The following is an 18,012-nucleotide window of genomic DNA, read 5'->3' as shown; positions in this document are numbered from 1 at the left end:
GGGAAACTTACTAAGTTCATTAAAGGCCATAGGAAGGAAATAATAATATGAACTCAATGACACTGTTTTATGACCATTTTTTATCTTTATACGTAAAAGACTTTCCACTTAAACGGCATGGAAAATTCAACACCACTTCATGCTAAAAACTCTCAATAAACTAGGTACTGATGGAACATGTCTCCAAATAATAAGAGCTATTTATGACAAACCCACAGCCAATATCATACTGAATGGGTAAAAGCTGGAAGCATTCCCTTTGAAAACTGGCATAAGACAAGGATGCCCTATCTCACCACTCCTATTCAACATAGTGTTGGAAGTTCTGGCCAGGAATTTCTTTCTCAGTCAGGCAAGAGAAAGAAATGAAGGGTATTCAAATAGGAAGAGAGGAAGTCAAATTGTTTGCAGATGACATGATTGTATATTTAGAAAACCCCATTGTCTCAGCCCAAATCTCCTTAAGCTGATAAGCGACTTCAGCAAAGTCTCAGGATACAAAATCAATGTGCAAAAATCACAAGCATTCCTATATGCCAATAACAGTCAAATCATGAGTGAACTTCCATTCACAATTGCTACCAAGAGAATAAAAATACCTAGGAATCCAACTTACAAGGGACATGAAGGTCCTCTTCAATGAGAACTACAAACCACTGCTCAAGGAAATAAAAGAGGACACAAACAAATGGAAAAACATTCCATGCTCATGGATAGGAAGAAACAATATCATGAAAATGGTCATACTGCCCAAAGTAATTTATAGATTCAATGCTGTTTCCATCAAGCTACCATTGACTTTCTTCACAGAATTAGAAAAAACTACTTTAAATTTCATATGGAACCAAAAAGCCCATATAGCCACAACAATCCTAAGCAAAAAGAACAAAGCTGGGGGCATCATGCTACCTGACTTCAAACTCTACTACAAGGCTACAGTAACCAAAACAGCATGGTATTGGTACCAAAACAGATATATAGACCAATGGAACAGAATAGAGACCTCAGAAATAACGCCACACATCTACCACCATCTGATCTTTGACAAACCTGACAAAAGCAATGGGGAAAGGATTCCCTATTTAATAAATGGTGTTGGGAAAACTGGCTAGCCATATGCAGAAAACTGAAACTGGAACGCTTCTTTATACCTTATACAAAAATCAACTCAAGATGGATTAAAGACTTAAACAAAAGACCTAAAACCCTAACAACCCTAGAAGAAAACCTAGGCAATACCATTCAGGACATAGGTATGGACAAAGACTTCATGATTTCTAAGGTAAGTTTTGCATGTTTCTACACTGTAAAATTACTGTCTTTTTCTTGGAGGAGATACTTTGAGGCTATACAAATCCTGTTTCTCCTCAAACTTCTGCTTATTAATTCTAGCATCTATCAATGCATGTTGTCTACAACTATTATTACTGGGGTGTATGCCTAATGATGGTTTTCTATTTTCTTCATTTATTGGAATTAGAGCTGTTGTCTTCCCTCCCCGCTTAATTTTTTTATATCGATATGGACTCATATTTATTTATTCAGTTTTTTTGGTGGCTAGACAAGGTCTCACTCTGCTGCCCAGGCTGAAGTGCAGTGGTGCAGTCTTGGCTCACTGCAGCCTCAACCTCCCGGGCTCAAGCAATTCTCCCGCCTCAGCCTCCTGAATAGCTGGGACTATAGGGGCATGCCACCATGCCCCGCTAATTTTTTTTTTTATTCTTTGTAGAGATGGGGTTTCACCATGTTGGCCAGGCTGGCTGCAAACTCCTGGGCTCAAGTGATCCACCTGCCTTGACCTCACAAAGTGCTGGGACTACAGGCATGAGCCACTATACCCTGGCTGGTATTTATTGTAGTCTATGTTTATTTCATAATTATTTTATTCTATACTATCATTTATTTTGGTGATCAAATTGTTCCAGCTTTGGCCATTAGGAGCCCCTTCAGCTAGGGGCCTGTGCCCTTTTGACATGTCCTGTCTCTTTTTCAAAGAAACACCTTTTTCCTTCTGGCCCCATGAGATGTTCCAGGCTTATCCTGTATTTTCTCTGCCCCAGCCCAGAATCATTTTTCCAAGGAACCCTGGTTCCTTTTATAAGAGAATGGTGCTTACTTAGTAACCAAGATCTGGGCAATCCATGCATATATACACATCTATGTTTCTGTATCTATCTAGCTTTTTATATATGTTAGAAACCATGAATTTATACAAATAGATCTCAATCTAACATCAGAGGGCTCATCTTAGCATTCCCCATTGCCCCCCTTGCAACTTCTTCTCCAACAGTGAGAAATCTAGTCCTTATTGCTCACAACCTATTTACTTATTTGTTCAATTCTAGTAATACATATAGTTTCAGAATTACTAACCCATACCTCTCATGAGAATCCTGTTTACTGACTAGATTATCATAGCATGTAGTTACAGTTCATCTTGTCTTTAGCCCGGAGAGTATCCAGTCAAGATATTAATTTCTGAATTACTTAAGATGATTGATTTCTTCCCCAGTGTGGTTATATTATCCATTTATAATACAGGTAGGCTCATCTGTTCACGTATGTGCTCCCTTTGGGTTTCTTCCTCCACCACTACCATATTGATTAGTTTTACTTGTGTACTTATTTTGGGGGTAAGTGAAGAGTATGTGAAACATCATTGTGGTTCTAAGTCAGAGCTATATGAAAAGATAAACTCAGAGAAGTGTCACTGGCCTTTCTTGTCCCTTCTAATGCATTCTCATTCCTCTGTTCCATCCCTTTCCCATCCGTCCTTTTTAGTTTCTGGTTTATCATTCTTATGTTTCTTTTGCACAAATGAGCAGACATGTATTTTTAATATCCCTTTCTAATACACACAAAGGCATTCTATAGATAACTTTTTTGCACTTTTTTTTCACTTAACAGTATGTCTTGGAAATCATTTCATATAAATAGGGATTTCTTTTCTTCCTTTAACAGCTGCACAGTATTACTTCATGGTATGGACATACCCCCCACATTTATTCACCTCTTCTCCTACATATCAGCATCTATGTTGTTTCCACAATTTTGCAATTGGAAACAGTGCTGCGGTGAGTAACCCTCTGCGTACGAGTTTTCATATTGTTGGGGTAGATTCCTAGAAGTGAGATTTCCAGGGCAAAAGCTAGGTACATATGTAATTTTGTTAGGTATTGTCAAATTCACCTACAAAAAGGCAGATCAGTTTGCATTCTCCCAGCAAAGTATGAAAGAGTCTGTTTCCCCACAGCCTTGCCCACAGAGCATGCTGTCATATTTTAAAACTGATGCCGGTCTTACAGGTGAGAAATTATACAACAGTGTTGTTTTAATTTGCGTTTCTCTACTTATGAGTGATTCTGAACATTTTTCCATAGATTTGAGGGCCATTTTAATCATTTTATTTTATTATTTAGAGATAGGGTCTCACCCAGGCTAGAGTGTAGTGGTGCAGCCTCAAGCTCCTGGGCTCAAGGGATCCTCCGGCCTCAGCTTCCTGAGTAGCTAGGACCACAGGTGTGCGCCACTGCACCTAGCCAATTTTTAAACTTTTTTTAGAGATGGAGTCTTGCTATGTTGTCAAGGCTGGTATTGAACTCCTAGGCTCAAGCTATTCTCCTGCCTTGGCCTCCCAAAGTGCTGGGATGACAGGTGTGAGCCACCACGCCTGGCCCATTTTTATCTTCTGTGTGTGATTTATTTGTTTGTATGTTTCTCCCATTTTGCTATCAAATTTTTGGTCCCATGTCCCTCTATTTTTAAGAGTTCTTTACTAATAGGGATATTAGGCCTTTTTACTGTGGTATATGTTGTGAATATTTTCTCCTAGTTTGTCAGTTGTCTTCTAACTTTGTTTATGGTATTTTATTGCCATGTAAATATTTTTTAACATATAAGCAATTTTTTCTTTTATTGCCTCTGGTTTTTGAGTTACAGTTAAATAGCCTTTCTTTACACCAGGGTTAAAGACAAATTCACCTATATTTTCTTCAAGTATTTGTATAGTTTTATTTTTTTATATTTAGTCTCCCAATCCAATTAAGTTTATCCTTGTGCATGGAATGAAATACAGGTCTAATTTTATCTGCTTCCAAATGTCTACTCAATTGTTCGGGCACCATTAATGAAAAAGTCCATCTTTACCCCAGTGGGTTGAGAAGCGGCCTTGGCTATATACTATGTTTCCATTTGTATTTGGGTCTAATTCTAGCCTTTCTATTCCACTTATCTACTTGTCTGTTCATGTGCCAGGACCATACTGTTTTAATTACTAAGGCTTTATGTTTAAGGAAGTTTAATACAAACATTTCTATTTCTTGGGATTTCCTCAAAAAAAAAAAAAAAAAAAAGCTGCCGGATGGCTACAGACCATACCTGCACTTTACAACGTTCCAGTTCTTCTTTCAGATTAAACTTCTCTTGTTCCTGTTCCTCCAATGCACTGTTTCCTGGCTCTTTTTCCTTCTGGCATAGCATTTCTGTTAGACGTTGATTAAGTTCTTGCAGTTTTTCCTGGTTTTGAGAGTTCTTTTGGCTAAGTTCTGTATTTTCCAAATCCAACTGTTGGTTTTTGATTTCTAATTCTGAAATCTAATTAAAATTAAAATAAGTTTTTAAAACTTGTTACCCTACTTGTGCTAAAAAAAAAAAACAGATCTAGAGACATAATTGTCTTTTCCCTCTCTATGTAAAGTTTAAAATATATATATATATTTCAAAACAGAAATAATACACACTCATTATTACAAATTCAATCCATTCAGAAGTGTATGAAGAGGTGAGACACTCAGTCTAACCCCACTCTACAGGGGAGCCCACTGTCCACAGCTGGATACGTGTCCCTCCAGATCATTTTCTATGCATATACAGAACCCATACACACATACAGATTCTTTTCTTCTCTTTAGCAAAACTTTGGAAATTTTATGTTTGGACAGCTTGCTTTTTCTACTTATAATATCTTAAAGACTCTTTCCAGGCCAGGCACGGTGGCTCACGCCTGTAATCCCAGCACTTCGGGACGCCGAGGCAGGCGGATCACCTGAGGTCAGGAGTTTAAGACCAGCCTGGACAATATGATGAAACCCCATCTCTACAAAAATACAAAAATTAGCCGGGCGTGGTGGCGTGTGCCTATAATCCCAGCTACTCAGGAGGCTGAGACAAGAGAATCGCTTGAACCCAGGGGGCAGAAGTTGCAGTGCGCTGAGATCGCGCCATTGCACTCCAGCCTGGGCAACAAGAGCGAAACTCCGTCTCAAAAAAAAAGACTCTTTCCAAGTCAGTGTGATCAGCAGCCACCACATACTCTACTTTTGATTGGCTATAGGATATTCCATGTAGTAAGATATTCCATAATGCATTTATCTGTTCCCACATTGATAAAGTTTTTAAAATCATTATTTCTTTTAAATGGATCTTTTAGAAAATCCATTTATACATGGTAGCATTTTGTATTTAGAATTATTTTTTAGAAGTAGGATTGCTAGGTTAGAAGATCTGTATACATACATATATTCATTACTGTTTCAACAGACACCTCCAATATGTCTTTCTCACAGTGCTACCACCTTATAATCCTAACAACAATGCATGGGCACAGTCATTTCCTCACATCCTTTTAAATACTAGATTACTTTTTGCTAATTCAATAGGTTAAAAAAGAAACACACTGAATTTGCACTTCTCTAATCACTAATAAGGCTAACCATCTTTTGTATTCTTTTTTTTTTCTGTGACTTGACCATTCACATAGACTGCCTATATTTCAACTGGATTTTCCCATTTATTTGTAAGAGTCCAAAATACATTTTGGATGTTAACACCTTGTCTATTTCAAGTGCTGAAAATACTCTTTCCCAATATGTCCTTGTCTTTTGACTGCTTCAGACAGATTCTTAAACGGCCTTCCCTTTTTATAACTGCATGTTGTAAGATTACACAAATTGAGCACTGAATGGCACCAGTTATCTAAATAAATTGTAATTCTGTGAAATGATATGCTGATTAGCTGGCATTCTGTATATGTGAAATTCTGTCCTTAACTTTCTGCTTTCAATCATGGTGAAGAAAAAGGGAGGGCTAACATTAACTGAAACTGCACAAAGGCTAAAGCTAGTATTTCGTAGGTATGGTTTTAGAGGTATCACCTCCCCAACTCTGCTGATTATAAAGCTTTATTAAGCACTTAGGGCCTAGAATAATATATACATTATTTAACATAAAACAGGAAGCTAAGTTTAGAGTTAGTATGAGGTAAGTTTCCATTTTCAAATTCAGAATTTACAACCTTCCCATCATTAGCTATACGTTATTCATTACCGTGTGCTGTAAATTTATAAATTTCAAAAAAAGGGAAAATTTTGGAGTCAAAAAACATTGAGAAATATTAAGTATTCCTTACCTGTTTCTTTAAATTTTCAACTATCTTCTGAACTGCAGCATTTTCTTGTTTTACAGTTTCCGTCTTTTGCCTAAAGAAATTATGAAAATAAAATTTAACCCTTAGGCTTTAAAAGTTGATGTAAAAGAATTTTAGTCTTTGCAAAAATGTCTTAGGAAAATGTAAGTATATGTCTTACCACATTTCTTCCTGAGATCCATTTAATTTCCCTAATTTCAGGTTAGAAATGCTATCTTCTTCATTTAAAGTAGTAATTTCATTTCTCAAAATAGAATTTTCCTGTTGAAGCTTTTCAGATTCATATCTGAAGCACAGAGATTGAAAAAAATAGTTAAAAGGCAGTCATCTGGCATCTTTGGAAAATATTTTCTAGTAACTTCCAAAAGGATGAGTATTCAATGCCAGTTAAAAAGAAAAGTCTAAATTAGTAGTCTCTTAGTACTTGGAAATCAAGTTATGACATATTGACACATTTCTTTTGGGAAGTAAGAATTTCACTAAAAGATGTTAGAGAAGTGTAACTAAAAAAACCTTAAGCCTGGAGAAATGAATCAAGACTCAATGCTCATTCTGGTTGTTGATTTTTCTCAATGGCAAGCATATTGCTTTGAGCAAATGACTTCATTTATCTCAGTCTCAAGTCCTACCTGTTCTGAATACACATAAGCAACGTTACAAAGCTATATTAGCTTAGTTTTCGGCCCCTGGGTACCTAGGGAAAGAAAATTCTCTATGTAAATCAAAGGGCCATAATGAAATATGTACACTGTTTACTTCGTGATTTTATTCATCTCATTATATTCTGATTTTTAGGACTAAAAATGGTCTGAAGAAGAGGAAAAACTATATTCAGAATTAAATTATTCCAGAGACATTTCAAACATCCTTTAATAGTTTACAAGTTTTTTGTCTTTTTTTTTTAAACAAATTTGCTGGAAGACTATGCAATTATATTTTACAATGTCAAGTGGACAGTGGTTCAAATTAGTTCTACCTTTATCTCTGCTTTTCAAGCATATTTATTAGAATCTGGAGGCTCCTCAAATTATATGTTCTAAGATAAATTTCCACTGTTTTGTTTTGTCTCTCTTTTTTTTTTTTTTTAAGAGACAGGGTCTTACTCTGTCACCCAGTCTGGAGTGCAATGGCATGATCATGGCTCACTGCAGCTTTGACCTCTCAAGCTCAAGCAACCCAACCCGCCCATCTCAGCCTCCCAAGTAGCTAGGACCACAGGTGTGCACCACCACACCCAGCAAACATTTATTTTATTTTTCTGTGGAGGCAGTCTTGCTATGTTCCCTAGGCTCATCTGGAAACTCCTGGCCTCAAGAAATCCTCTTGCCTTGGCCTCCCAAAGAGTTGAGATTGCAGACGTAAGCCGTGGTGCCTGGCCATTTGCACTGTTTATGGGTTATCAGCATGTGCTTCAAGTGATATGAGTACAAAACTATAAAGACAGAACATTTTTTCTATATTAGCATAAGAAATGAGTTCTTATCTACTAAGTTAATAATACACAAAAAGTCATTCATTTGTATATAATGTGTTTCCTCAAAATGAGGAAAGTAACACTTAGCCAAAAAAAAAAAAAATCCCTATCCATCCAAATGAAATAAGTGCTAGAAAAAAGTTAAAGAGGTACATTGAGGATGCATGTGGTTAAATAGCAAACACTCGCCATTGTGAACTTTCACACCCCATATGAACATTTGTTTGCTACAGAGGAAGGGAATGCCTCCTAAACAAGGTTATTTTATTTGTTAATACGGCACAGAAGCAGAAGGAAGTCTAGAGAGTACTGCTCTCTTCTTGAAGACTAACAGGTTAGTTTCTCTAGACACAGCAAGCAACGGAAGTTAGATCTGGTGAGGCTCTGTGGGATTCGTGACGTCTAGAAGGTACATACATTACCTCAGAAGTTCAACTTTTTGCTGCATCTCACTGCAGGTGATCTGCAAGTCATGCATCATTGCCTTCAGCTCTTCCTCCTTTTCTCCTTGAGAAAGTACATCTTTTTGCTTAACTAAAATAGTGACTCTCTCCTTCAACTTCCTAGTCAGCTCCTGTAGCTTTGTTTTCTCCAGTTCTAACTCTGCTATTGTGGCCTGACGCTGAAAATGTTTGTCTTGAAAGCCTAGGAGAGTAGTGTTTTCCTCCAGTATAACTTGATTCTGTACTCTTGGCCTTTCTTGATGTGTCTGAATTGTTCCATGTAACCAGGCAATTTCATGTGCTTTTACTTTTTCCAAGAGCTGTGTATTCCCCTGCTCAAGGTACTGGTTTTCTTGCTTACATTCTTCTATGACATGATGTACACTCCTAACCCTGGGCACACACTCTTCCAGTGTCTGATTGAGCTGGAGTATATTTCCATCAGGTTCGACTTCCAGGTTCTCTAAACTGGATTCCCATAAGCAGCAGTCACACCGCTGGACCATGCTTTCCTGCAGCTTCTCAATCTTTCCTTGAAGTCTCAAAACCAGAACATTCAGCTCCTCATTTTCTATTTTGACCTCATCGTAACTCTTTTCCAGGCTAAGGAATGTTTCAGTGACCTCCTCCATTTTCTTCAGCTCATCCTGCAACCTGAAAACCTCTGTAGTGAGTTCTTTGTTATTTTCTAGTGCCTCATCATAGCGTGTCTCCATCATTCTCAGCTCTTCCTGAAGGCAGTCATTTTCTTGGCTCACATCTTCATACAACAGCTTATATTTGGGAGAAGCCTCAGGGATTCTCTCAAGCATCTTTAGCTTCTTTTTTAGCACAGAAACATCAAAAAGTAGGTCCTGTTTCTTTTCAGAAGCTCGATCACAGTCCGCACATAACATCATTAGCTGTTCCTGAAGCTGACTAATCTGATTCTTCAGCTCCCAGGATTCAGTCCTTGTCTCTTCACTGTTTTCAAGCTCGGAAAAACCCTCTACTGAAGCTTCAGACTCCTCTATTTTGACTTCCTTCCTCTGAACAGAGCTCGTCCCTGTACTTCCCAGGTCCCGGACCTCATCATCTTCCAGATCACTTAGGACATGCCGCCTGGTCACACCGTCTACTTGCTTCGTTCGATTTTGCTGCAAAAACGGCTCTGTTTGTTCCGCAGCATCTCCAAAAAACTCAGTAGCTGGTTCATCCAAACAAGAAGACATTACTAACCCTGGCTCTAACTTTTGTAGCCTCTGTTGCAATCTGGAAATTTCAGTAGCCATTTTCACATTTTCCTTCACTGCCTGTTCATGAGCTCTCTGCAGACTTAAGAGGACGTCCCCATTTTCTTCCAACAGCTGCTCCCCTTGCTGAAGCAGGGACAGGGCTCCATCTCCTTCCACCTCCTCCTCTCCTATCACCTGGGAACCACTCTGAAGCATGGAGAGAGGAGATGCTGCCTGCTGCATTTCCTTTATTTTACTCTTAAGTCTGGAGATTTCTGTGCTCATCTCAGCTCTTTCTCGATCTGCTTTCTCACAGGTTGTTTTGTGAATGTTCTCCATGGCCAGAAGCTTAGACATCATTTCCTGCCTTTCCTGGTCATGTTCCATTTCTAGTCTTTCCAGCCGCTGGCTGGCCAACTGCTCCGAGGCCCCTGCCTGGCACAGGGCCTCCTCGCGCTCCCTCAGTTCTCGCTCGTGACTGCTCTTCAGCTCGAGAATCTGGTCGGACAGCAGGCTTTGCTGGGTTTCAGATACATTCCTTAGGTCTTCCAGGTCTTGGAGTAGCTGCTCTCTTTCGACAACCATGCTGTTCAAATGTTCTTCGTATGTTTTCTCCAGCATCTCTCTCTCCTGTGTCAGGACCAGAGAAGTTGCTTTCTCTCTCTTAAGAGTCTCTTTCAGCAGCTCCTGGGCTTCCGCACACTCCTGGGCGAGCTCATCCTTCTCAAACTCCCACTGGGATTTCTCCTCGCGCTGCTGTTCCCGGAGGTCCTTCAGCTCTTGGCGGTAGCGCCCTTCCAGGCTTTGCAGAGCGCTTTCACACCTCTCAGTGACTTTCTGACAATCAGACTGAAACTGGGCTTCTATCTGAGAGGTTCTTCTATTACACTCTGTTTCCATTTTTTCCCTAAATATAGTCAACATACAGCATTATTGAAACTGCCGCCAACTCCAGAAGCAAACAAAAACCATTTTCCCATGCACTGAGAAAGCTGCTAAGCAAACAACTGACATACTCCCTAAAAATGGTCTTAACTTACTCCTGTGTGATTCATTTATACTGGAAAGGGATCTCATTTCTGAAAGCTAAGACTGGCAGCCACAATTCATTTAAAAGACTTACCTCTCTCTGGAGCTAGGGGGAAATCTTAGAAACTAATTTCTCTGGCATACTCCCGGATGTATTTGTTTATGGATTTTTAAACCAAAGACAAAAGACCAAATGCATATTAATCTAATCCGTAACTTGGGAAATATATACCATTCCTTCATGTTAATTAAGCATGCATTATAGGATATCAGTCACATAAATGACACATATTAACAAATTCATTCTGCTTTTGCTTCTTATTTAACAAAGTAGCACCAAGTCAATCAGGATGTGATGAAACAAAGTCCTCAAACAAACCTGGGACTTCACATGAGGAAGGTAAGCACGAAGTGCTGTTTCTTAACTCTGGTAGGAAATGTAACCTTGCCTGGGGTCCAGTTTAGCTTTTCTCAGAAAGCAACATGACTGAACTAGGAAGGAGCCACTTTTGGGATAATCTTATCCTCCTCTTGAGCCTTATAAGATACAATAAATCTGAATACAAGGAATACTTTCCTCTTTTACAAACATAACAAAATAAAAACAGTTCCAATCATCCCAAGGTAGGTTCACATCAAAACAATGGCAAAAGTAGTAAAAAATATTTAAAAGAATCTACTCAATCAATGGGCTACTATGCCTTCTGATTTCTCCAAGTCTCTTAAGCGACTGGCATTTTTTTTTTTTTTTTTTTTTGACACGGAGTCTCGCTTTGTCACCCAGGCTGGAGTGTAGTGGCACGATCTCAGCTCACTGCAAGCTCCGCCTCCTGGGTTCATGCCATTCTCCTGCCTCAGCCTCCCAAGTAGGTGGGACTACAGGTGCCCGCCACCACGCCCAGCTAATTTTTTTTGTATCTTTAGTAAAGACGGCGTTTCACCGTGCTAGCCAGGATGGTCTTGATCTCCTGACCTCATGATCCCCCCACCTCGGCCTCCCAAAGTGCTGGGATTACAGGCGTGAGCCACTGCGCCCGGCTGCGACTGGCACTTCTAATGCCCTGAGGGATGGCACCACAGGTAGCTCCGTTTCCCTTCACTTTCTTACCTTCCCTCCTGAAGCTCCTTTTGGTGCTTTTCCAAGAGCTCTTTTCTTAACTCCTCTTTCTCAAGAGTGTGCTTCTCTACCAGGCTCGTCAGCTGCTCCTGGTGAAACCGCTCTAGTTCCTGAGTCAAGCCTCTCACCTTCTCTTCTGCCCAGGCGCGACTCTGAAGGCCTTCCCTCTCCTGCTCAAAGCTTGCTTGAGCCTGCGCCAGTCTAGCCTTGAGCTCCATCTCATGTTCCAGCCTCAGCTTCTCCTGCAGGTGAGTCTTTTCCTCCTCAAGCTTCGCTTGCAGTTGTTTCTTCTCCTCCTCATGCCTGCAAGTGGCCTCATGATGTGCCTCCTTGAGTACTGCTGCTTGCCCCTGAAGTTCAGCAATTTCATTTTTAAGGTCACTTATTTGTTTTTCCAAGGTGTGCATTTCATTCTCGTGCCTTTGCTTCATGTTCTCCTGTGCCTTCTTGCAGCTGACAATGGTTTCATCCAGCTGCTTTTCATAATGGTGCACCTGAAGGCAGAGAGTGACAGCACCACAAGATTACTCAGCTCAAGGCCACTGAAAGCACACTGATGGAGCGGCAAGTACTTTTTTTTTTTTTTTCCTACAAGACATTTCTCATTTCCTGATCTTGTTTTAAAGTAACTGAATTCAACGCTTTAAGTAAGATATTTAAGTCAGGCATGGTTTACGTATCTCTTTGAATTGGCTGAATTTTATTAGTCTCTGAACAGCTCTATTAAGAACTGAGCAGCCGTTACACATAGCTACCCTCTGTCTTCCCGTGCATCCTTTCCAACCGTAAACTTAAGTCTTGAAACACATATTTTTTGAGACAGGTTCTCACTCTGTCACCCAAGCTAGAGTGCAATGGCATGATTATGGCTCACTGCAACCTTCCATCTCCTGGGCTCAAGCAATGCTCCCACCTCAGCCTCCTGAGTAGCTGGGACTACAGGCACACACCACCTTAACCTGCTAAATTTTTTTTTTTTTTTTTTTGTAGAGATGGGGTCTCACCATGTTGCCCAGACTGGCCTTGAATTCCTAGGCTCAAGTGGTCTGCCCACCTCGACCTCCCAAAATGTTGGGATTACAGGCGTGAGCCACTGTATCCAGCTGTGTCTTAAAATATTTAATTAAATTCAAATATTTATTGAACACCTATCAGGTACTTGCAGGCCTCAGAACATAATACTCTGGGTAAGACATAGTCCCTGCTATCCAGGAGAAACCAGTCTAGACATGGATATGACAACTATAAGTATAGTAGGCGGCAGAAAATAAAAGGTATAGAAAAAACAGCTACCATGTAACCCAGGGATTCAGTGGAGGGAAAAATCACATTTTAGTTGGAGAAATTCAAGAATGGCTTCATGCAAGAGGCAGCATTAGATATAAATCCTGAAGGGTAAGTAGACTTTCAAGAGGCGGAAAGAAACTAATGTCAGCATAGTTTGTAACAGCACAAGCAAAAGAGGACAGAGTTTGATGGACAACTGGGAATTACCCAGTTCAGCTGGAGGATAAGGTAACTCAAAAGAATGGTGTAAGAGAAAACCAGAAACATAAGTTGAAGCCTCATGGTAAAGAGTTTAGAGGCCAAGGTTCAGAACTTGTACCTAATTTAGTAGGCAATGCAACATCAAAGGGCTGTTTTTGGTTTCATTGAGATGTTTTTAAAAAATAAATTGGGAGATAATATAATGGGTTTCAAGCTTCAAGTTCCACGATTGCCAGGGCTGAAGATATTACATTTTGGAGAAACTCGCCAGAAAAAAAAGGGCCTGGCTATCACCCTACAAAACCATCCTGAGCATGTGGGTTCCCAACATAGAATGTGCTGCTCTATGAGAAAAAGGAATTGGAAATACCCTACACACATAAGGCTGTCAGAGCCAAAAGAAATTAGAGAAGTGGATTGGTGGGAAGGACTTACTTTATCTTCGAGTTCCAGTCTGAGGCAGCATATGTCCCTGTGATGTTGTTCTTTCATCTGTTCAATGACCAGCTCTGCCTCAATGCTCATATTCAATGGATTGCACTCTTCAGAACCGAGCCCTGAAAACACATGGGACGCATTGATCCTGCAGCAGGTTCTTTCAATAACACAATGTGGCATCTGAAGAGGGACATCCAGTTTAACTAAGGAATTGTTTTCAGCCTGAACTGCCACAGATGTGAACTAATAGGAAATCAGGAAAGTAGGAAATTAACAGAGGCCAAGAGAAGTCTTTTCTCTTTTCAAGCATTAGGGCAAACAAGAAGAAATGAAGGTGAACAGATTCTTTCAGCTACAGGCAGTGGAAAAAACCTTAATAGAATCCATCTCTTAGAACAGTAGGTGGTGGTGGAGGTGGAAATTGTTGCTTAAAGGTGGCTACCTCGTAATGAAACTGCTGCAAATTGAGGTAATAGCATGAGGTAGTTTGATCAAACCAACCAGACTCCTACCCATCCAACAAATACTGAATGACGATGTGGCAGGAAAATGAATGGCCAGCATACTAGTTGTTATGCCCTGAGGAGTTAGCTTCATGGGTTACACTATCCACAACCTATCACCCAAAATTACAGAAGACTGGCTATTTCCTATGAATTTCCTGGAGTGTGGGTAGATCCCCATTTTAAATTATCAGCTAAATTTTTAAAAAATAGGGCATAGGTTAGGAACCAGGATACAGGCAGTTGTGGGTAGAAATTCTTAACTCACGCATAAGCTCATCTCTGCAACTGCCCATGATGATGACTAAGAATGACACTGAAAATGCGAAACATAAGTTGGGGGCTGAGCTTGTACATAGAAGAAAAGATTATGACTAATCTCTTAAGGCAGTGGGACCCAAAATAGCTTTGCATGTGGGGATACACAGGCAGATGGGAAAAAGGAACTTTCTTGGGTATAGGTCTAGCAGCTGCAACTGGCAGTCTTGCTTTGGGTCTTCCCTTCATATTTGATGGCATATTCCCAACTGAGAAGTAACACTCAGGGTGTGAGCCACACCACGATGGTACAGCTTCTTGTCCCCATGAGGAACAACCCCAACACTTGGCCATCTATGGAAAAGTCCATAACAGCTGCCGAGATATATCATATTGTGAGATCCTCAGACTAGAATGAGCTAAGAATCAGAAGGGAGGTATTAAGGCCTCTTCGTCTCCTCCCTCCCCAATCTGTTAATTATTCTGCAGTAAGAGGAGGAAAAACAACGTGTGTAAGAATGACACTCCTATCCCAAGTAGCACTGGGGAAAGTTATTTATAACAGAATGACTGATTATGAGCTTTCTTTGAAATTTAAACTCAGCATCCCCAAGAAAAGAGGCAGGCTATCGGGAGAGAGGAAAGGAACTCATTGTTAATGTGGGAGGCTCCCAAACTCTGCCTTCCAAACTTGCCACTCAAAATCTTCCTCAAAGGCCCAGGAGGCCAGTCCGTAATTTATCTTCTTTGTTCTGCTGAGGTAATACAGACATTCAACACAGCCAGTATAAGAAAACCAGCTATGGATTCTGTAGTTTCTGGCTGGCCTGCTCTCCAAAGCCGTCTTCATACGAGTGAGGCACTCTCCTCGAAGGGGACAGCAATAGCTCAGTGTCTGAATTCTAATACTCCCAAGGCCTGGATTCCCAGATTTGCAGCCAGTTTTTTGTTTGTTTTATTAAACAAAGCAAATACCCTTGTGGTTTGATTCTTCCATTCCTTTGTTGATGCATATCAAAATCAGATGGAAATGTTCTCATAAAAACTTCAAGGACAAATGAAAAACCAGACCACAAGTGAAACAGCTCAAGAAAAAAGTATGGCCAAATTCTTTTTTTTTTTTTCTTCTTTTTTCAAGTTGCCAAAGTTTTGCACTTTTATATTGAACCATGGTTCTAACAACAAGGGTAAAGTCTTTATCTACAGCCTGTCTGAATGTGTTTACCCTGGTCGGGCTCAATGCCACCGCTGTTAGCATCAATTTCTTCTGACAGTGAGTTCTTCAAGGGAAGCCTGAGCACTCTGCCTTGTGCACGATATTCTTCCAGCTCAGACTGGAGTTCGTCTACTTGGTCTTGTAATACCTAGGGTTTATAAACCAACACAGGTCTTAGATGTGACACCAAAAGCAAGCAACAACAACAACAAAAACGATAAATTGGATATCATCAAAACAAAATATTTTGTGCTTCAAAGGACACCATCAAGAAAGTAGAAATGTTTTGCAAATTACGTATCTGATAAGGGACTTGTAACTAGAATACACAAAGACTTATAACTCAATAATAAGAGACAATTTTAAAAATGAGCAAATGATCTGAATTGATATTTCTCCAATGATGATATACAGATGACTAATGAATACATGTAAAAGATACTCAATATCATTACCTATCAGGGAAATACAAATCAAAGCCACAATAAGATAACATTTCACACTCACTAGGGTGGTTAGAATAAAAAAGACATACAATAATGACTGCTGGTGAAGAAGTGGAGAAATTGGAACTATCATACTAGTGGGAATATAAAATAGTGCAACCACTTTGGAAGAAGTTTAGCAGTTCCTCAAAAGGTTAAACATCGGGTTACCATATAACCTAGCAATTCTACTCCTAGGTATATGCCCACACAAAAACTTGCACACAAATTTTCATAGCTGTGTTATTCCTAATAGCCAAAACCCACCAAATGTCCATTAACCGGTGAATGAATAAACAAAATGCGGTATATCTACACGATGGAATATTATTCAAGAAATGAAGAACTGATACATACTACAACATGGATGAACTTTAAAAACATTATGTTAAATGAAGGAAGCGGTCACAAGGGCTAACATTGTAAGATTCCATTTATATGAAATGTATGGAATATGCAAATCTGTAGAGACAGAAAGTACACTAATAATTGCCTAGGGCTGGGGGACTTGGGAGAGATGATGGCTAAGTGGAGCAGGTGTTTCTTCCTGAGGAGATGAAAATGTTCTAAAATTGAATGCGGTGATGTTTGCACAATTCTGTCCATACAGTAAAAGACTGAATTTATACTTTCAATGGGTAAAACATATAGTGTACAAAGTTGTTAAGAAAACAAGTGGATGAGGCTGGGCACGGTGGCTCATGCCTGAATCCCAGCCCTTTGGGAGGCTGAAGTGGGCGAATCATTTGAGGTCAGGAGTTCAAGACCAGCCTGGCCAACATGGTGAAACCCTGTCTCTACTAAAAAAAAAAAAAAAAAAAAAAAAAGAAAATTAGCCAGGTGTTGTGGCAGGCGCCTGTAATCCCAGCTACTTGGGAGGCTGAGGCAGGAGAATCGCTTGAACCCAGGAGGTGGAGGTTACAGTGAGACGAGATCACACCACTGTACTCCAGCCTGGATGGCAGAGCTAGATTCCGTCTTTAAAGAAAAAAGAAAGAAAGAAAACAAGTGGATGAACTGGGAGAATTTCTGAAGGTAGAGCTGACAGATTTTACTGATGAATTCATTATATTTAAAGACATTTAGAAAATACCTCTATTTAATTAGAACCAAGAGCTAAAATTTAATTATAAAAGCAGTAGAAATGTTTCTTTCCTTAAACGTGTACATATATTTCCTAAAAAGGAGTAACTTCATAATATGATTGTTTTCCTCATCTCTACACAATTAAACTTTTTATCTAAGTAGCCGGAACTCAGTTATATTTGTCTCATTAAAATAAACACGTATTGCTGGTTTAAGAAAAAAATTCAACTTTCTAACTTTAGGGGAATTTTTTTTAAGTCAGAGATTCTTGCTATTTGTAAAAATCTTTCCGTCCCTCCTGGCAGAAATTGGGAATGATTTACTAGCTAAGACTTGAGATGTTTCTGCTTCATTTGCATTTTATAAATAAATGGAGTAAAAAAATGTATTAAGGAAAAAAAAAACCCACAGGACAAAACCAAATCACATCAGATTAGGTCTGCAATGATCAATCAGGAAAGGCTAATTTTTGAATAATAATATTAATAGCTAACATATGTAAGTGCTTACTCTATCCTTGGCTCTGCTCTAAGCACTTTACATATACTCACTTATGGAATTTTTGCTACAACCTTTTGTGGTGGGTACTTTTATTTTTACCATTTTATGCATGAGGAATTGAAGTACCCACAGATTAAGTGACTTGCTTAGGGTGACAAAGCTAGGGAACGGTGAAGCTGGGGTCTGAACCCAGGCACTCCTGCACTTACTCGATTCTCTTTGTCTACCTACCCTGCACTGCTGCTCATATTCATTTCTCATCTGTGTCAGTCTCTCTTCTTGCAGGAAGAACTCAGCACTGCTGGGATCGAGGTCACCAAACTAGAAGGGGAAAAG

At 39.6% G+C, this 18,012-nt stretch overlaps 1 protein-coding gene across 24 annotated transcripts in view; it reads right to left on the bottom strand.

Moving 5' to 3' along the window:
* The window catches only part of NIN (ninein), a 109,034-nt gene that overhangs the window by 28,688 nt on the left and 62,334 nt on the right, over positions 1 to 18,012 (bottom strand). For 20 of the 24 annotated variants that reach the window (XR_649716.4, XR_001904784.3, XM_009211523.4 and 17 more), the window contains 8 exons: positions 17,908 to 17,997; positions 15,614 to 15,752; positions 13,625 to 13,746; positions 11,693 to 12,195; positions 8,321 to 10,462; positions 6,585 to 6,710; positions 6,407 to 6,476; positions 4,378 to 4,593 (listed from right to left, as the gene is read on the bottom strand). Coding sequence is in view for 22 of the 24 variants with exons in the window: in XM_009211523.4 (XP_009209787.2) it covers positions 4,378 to 4,593; positions 6,407 to 6,476; positions 6,585 to 6,710; positions 8,321 to 10,462; positions 11,693 to 12,195; positions 13,625 to 13,746; positions 15,614 to 15,752; positions 17,908 to 17,997 (3,408 nt within the window). In the remaining 2 variants the exon portion in view is untranslated. The remainder of the gene's footprint in view (positions 1 to 4,377; positions 4,594 to 6,406; positions 6,477 to 6,584; positions 6,711 to 8,320; positions 10,463 to 11,692; positions 12,196 to 13,624; positions 13,747 to 15,613; positions 15,753 to 17,907; positions 17,998 to 18,012) is intronic. The other 4 variants (XM_009211526.4, XM_009211525.3, XM_009211524.4 and 1 more) reach the window with 2 other exon arrangements.

The sequence above is a fragment of the Papio anubis genome, chromosome 7 (genome assembly GCF_008728515.1).
Source record: "Papio anubis isolate 15944 chromosome 7, Panubis1.0, whole genome shotgun sequence".
NCBI classification, from domain to species: domain Eukaryota; kingdom Metazoa; phylum Chordata; class Mammalia; order Primates; family Cercopithecidae; genus Papio; species Papio anubis.
This window is presented reverse-complemented; position numbering and strand designations above follow the sequence as displayed.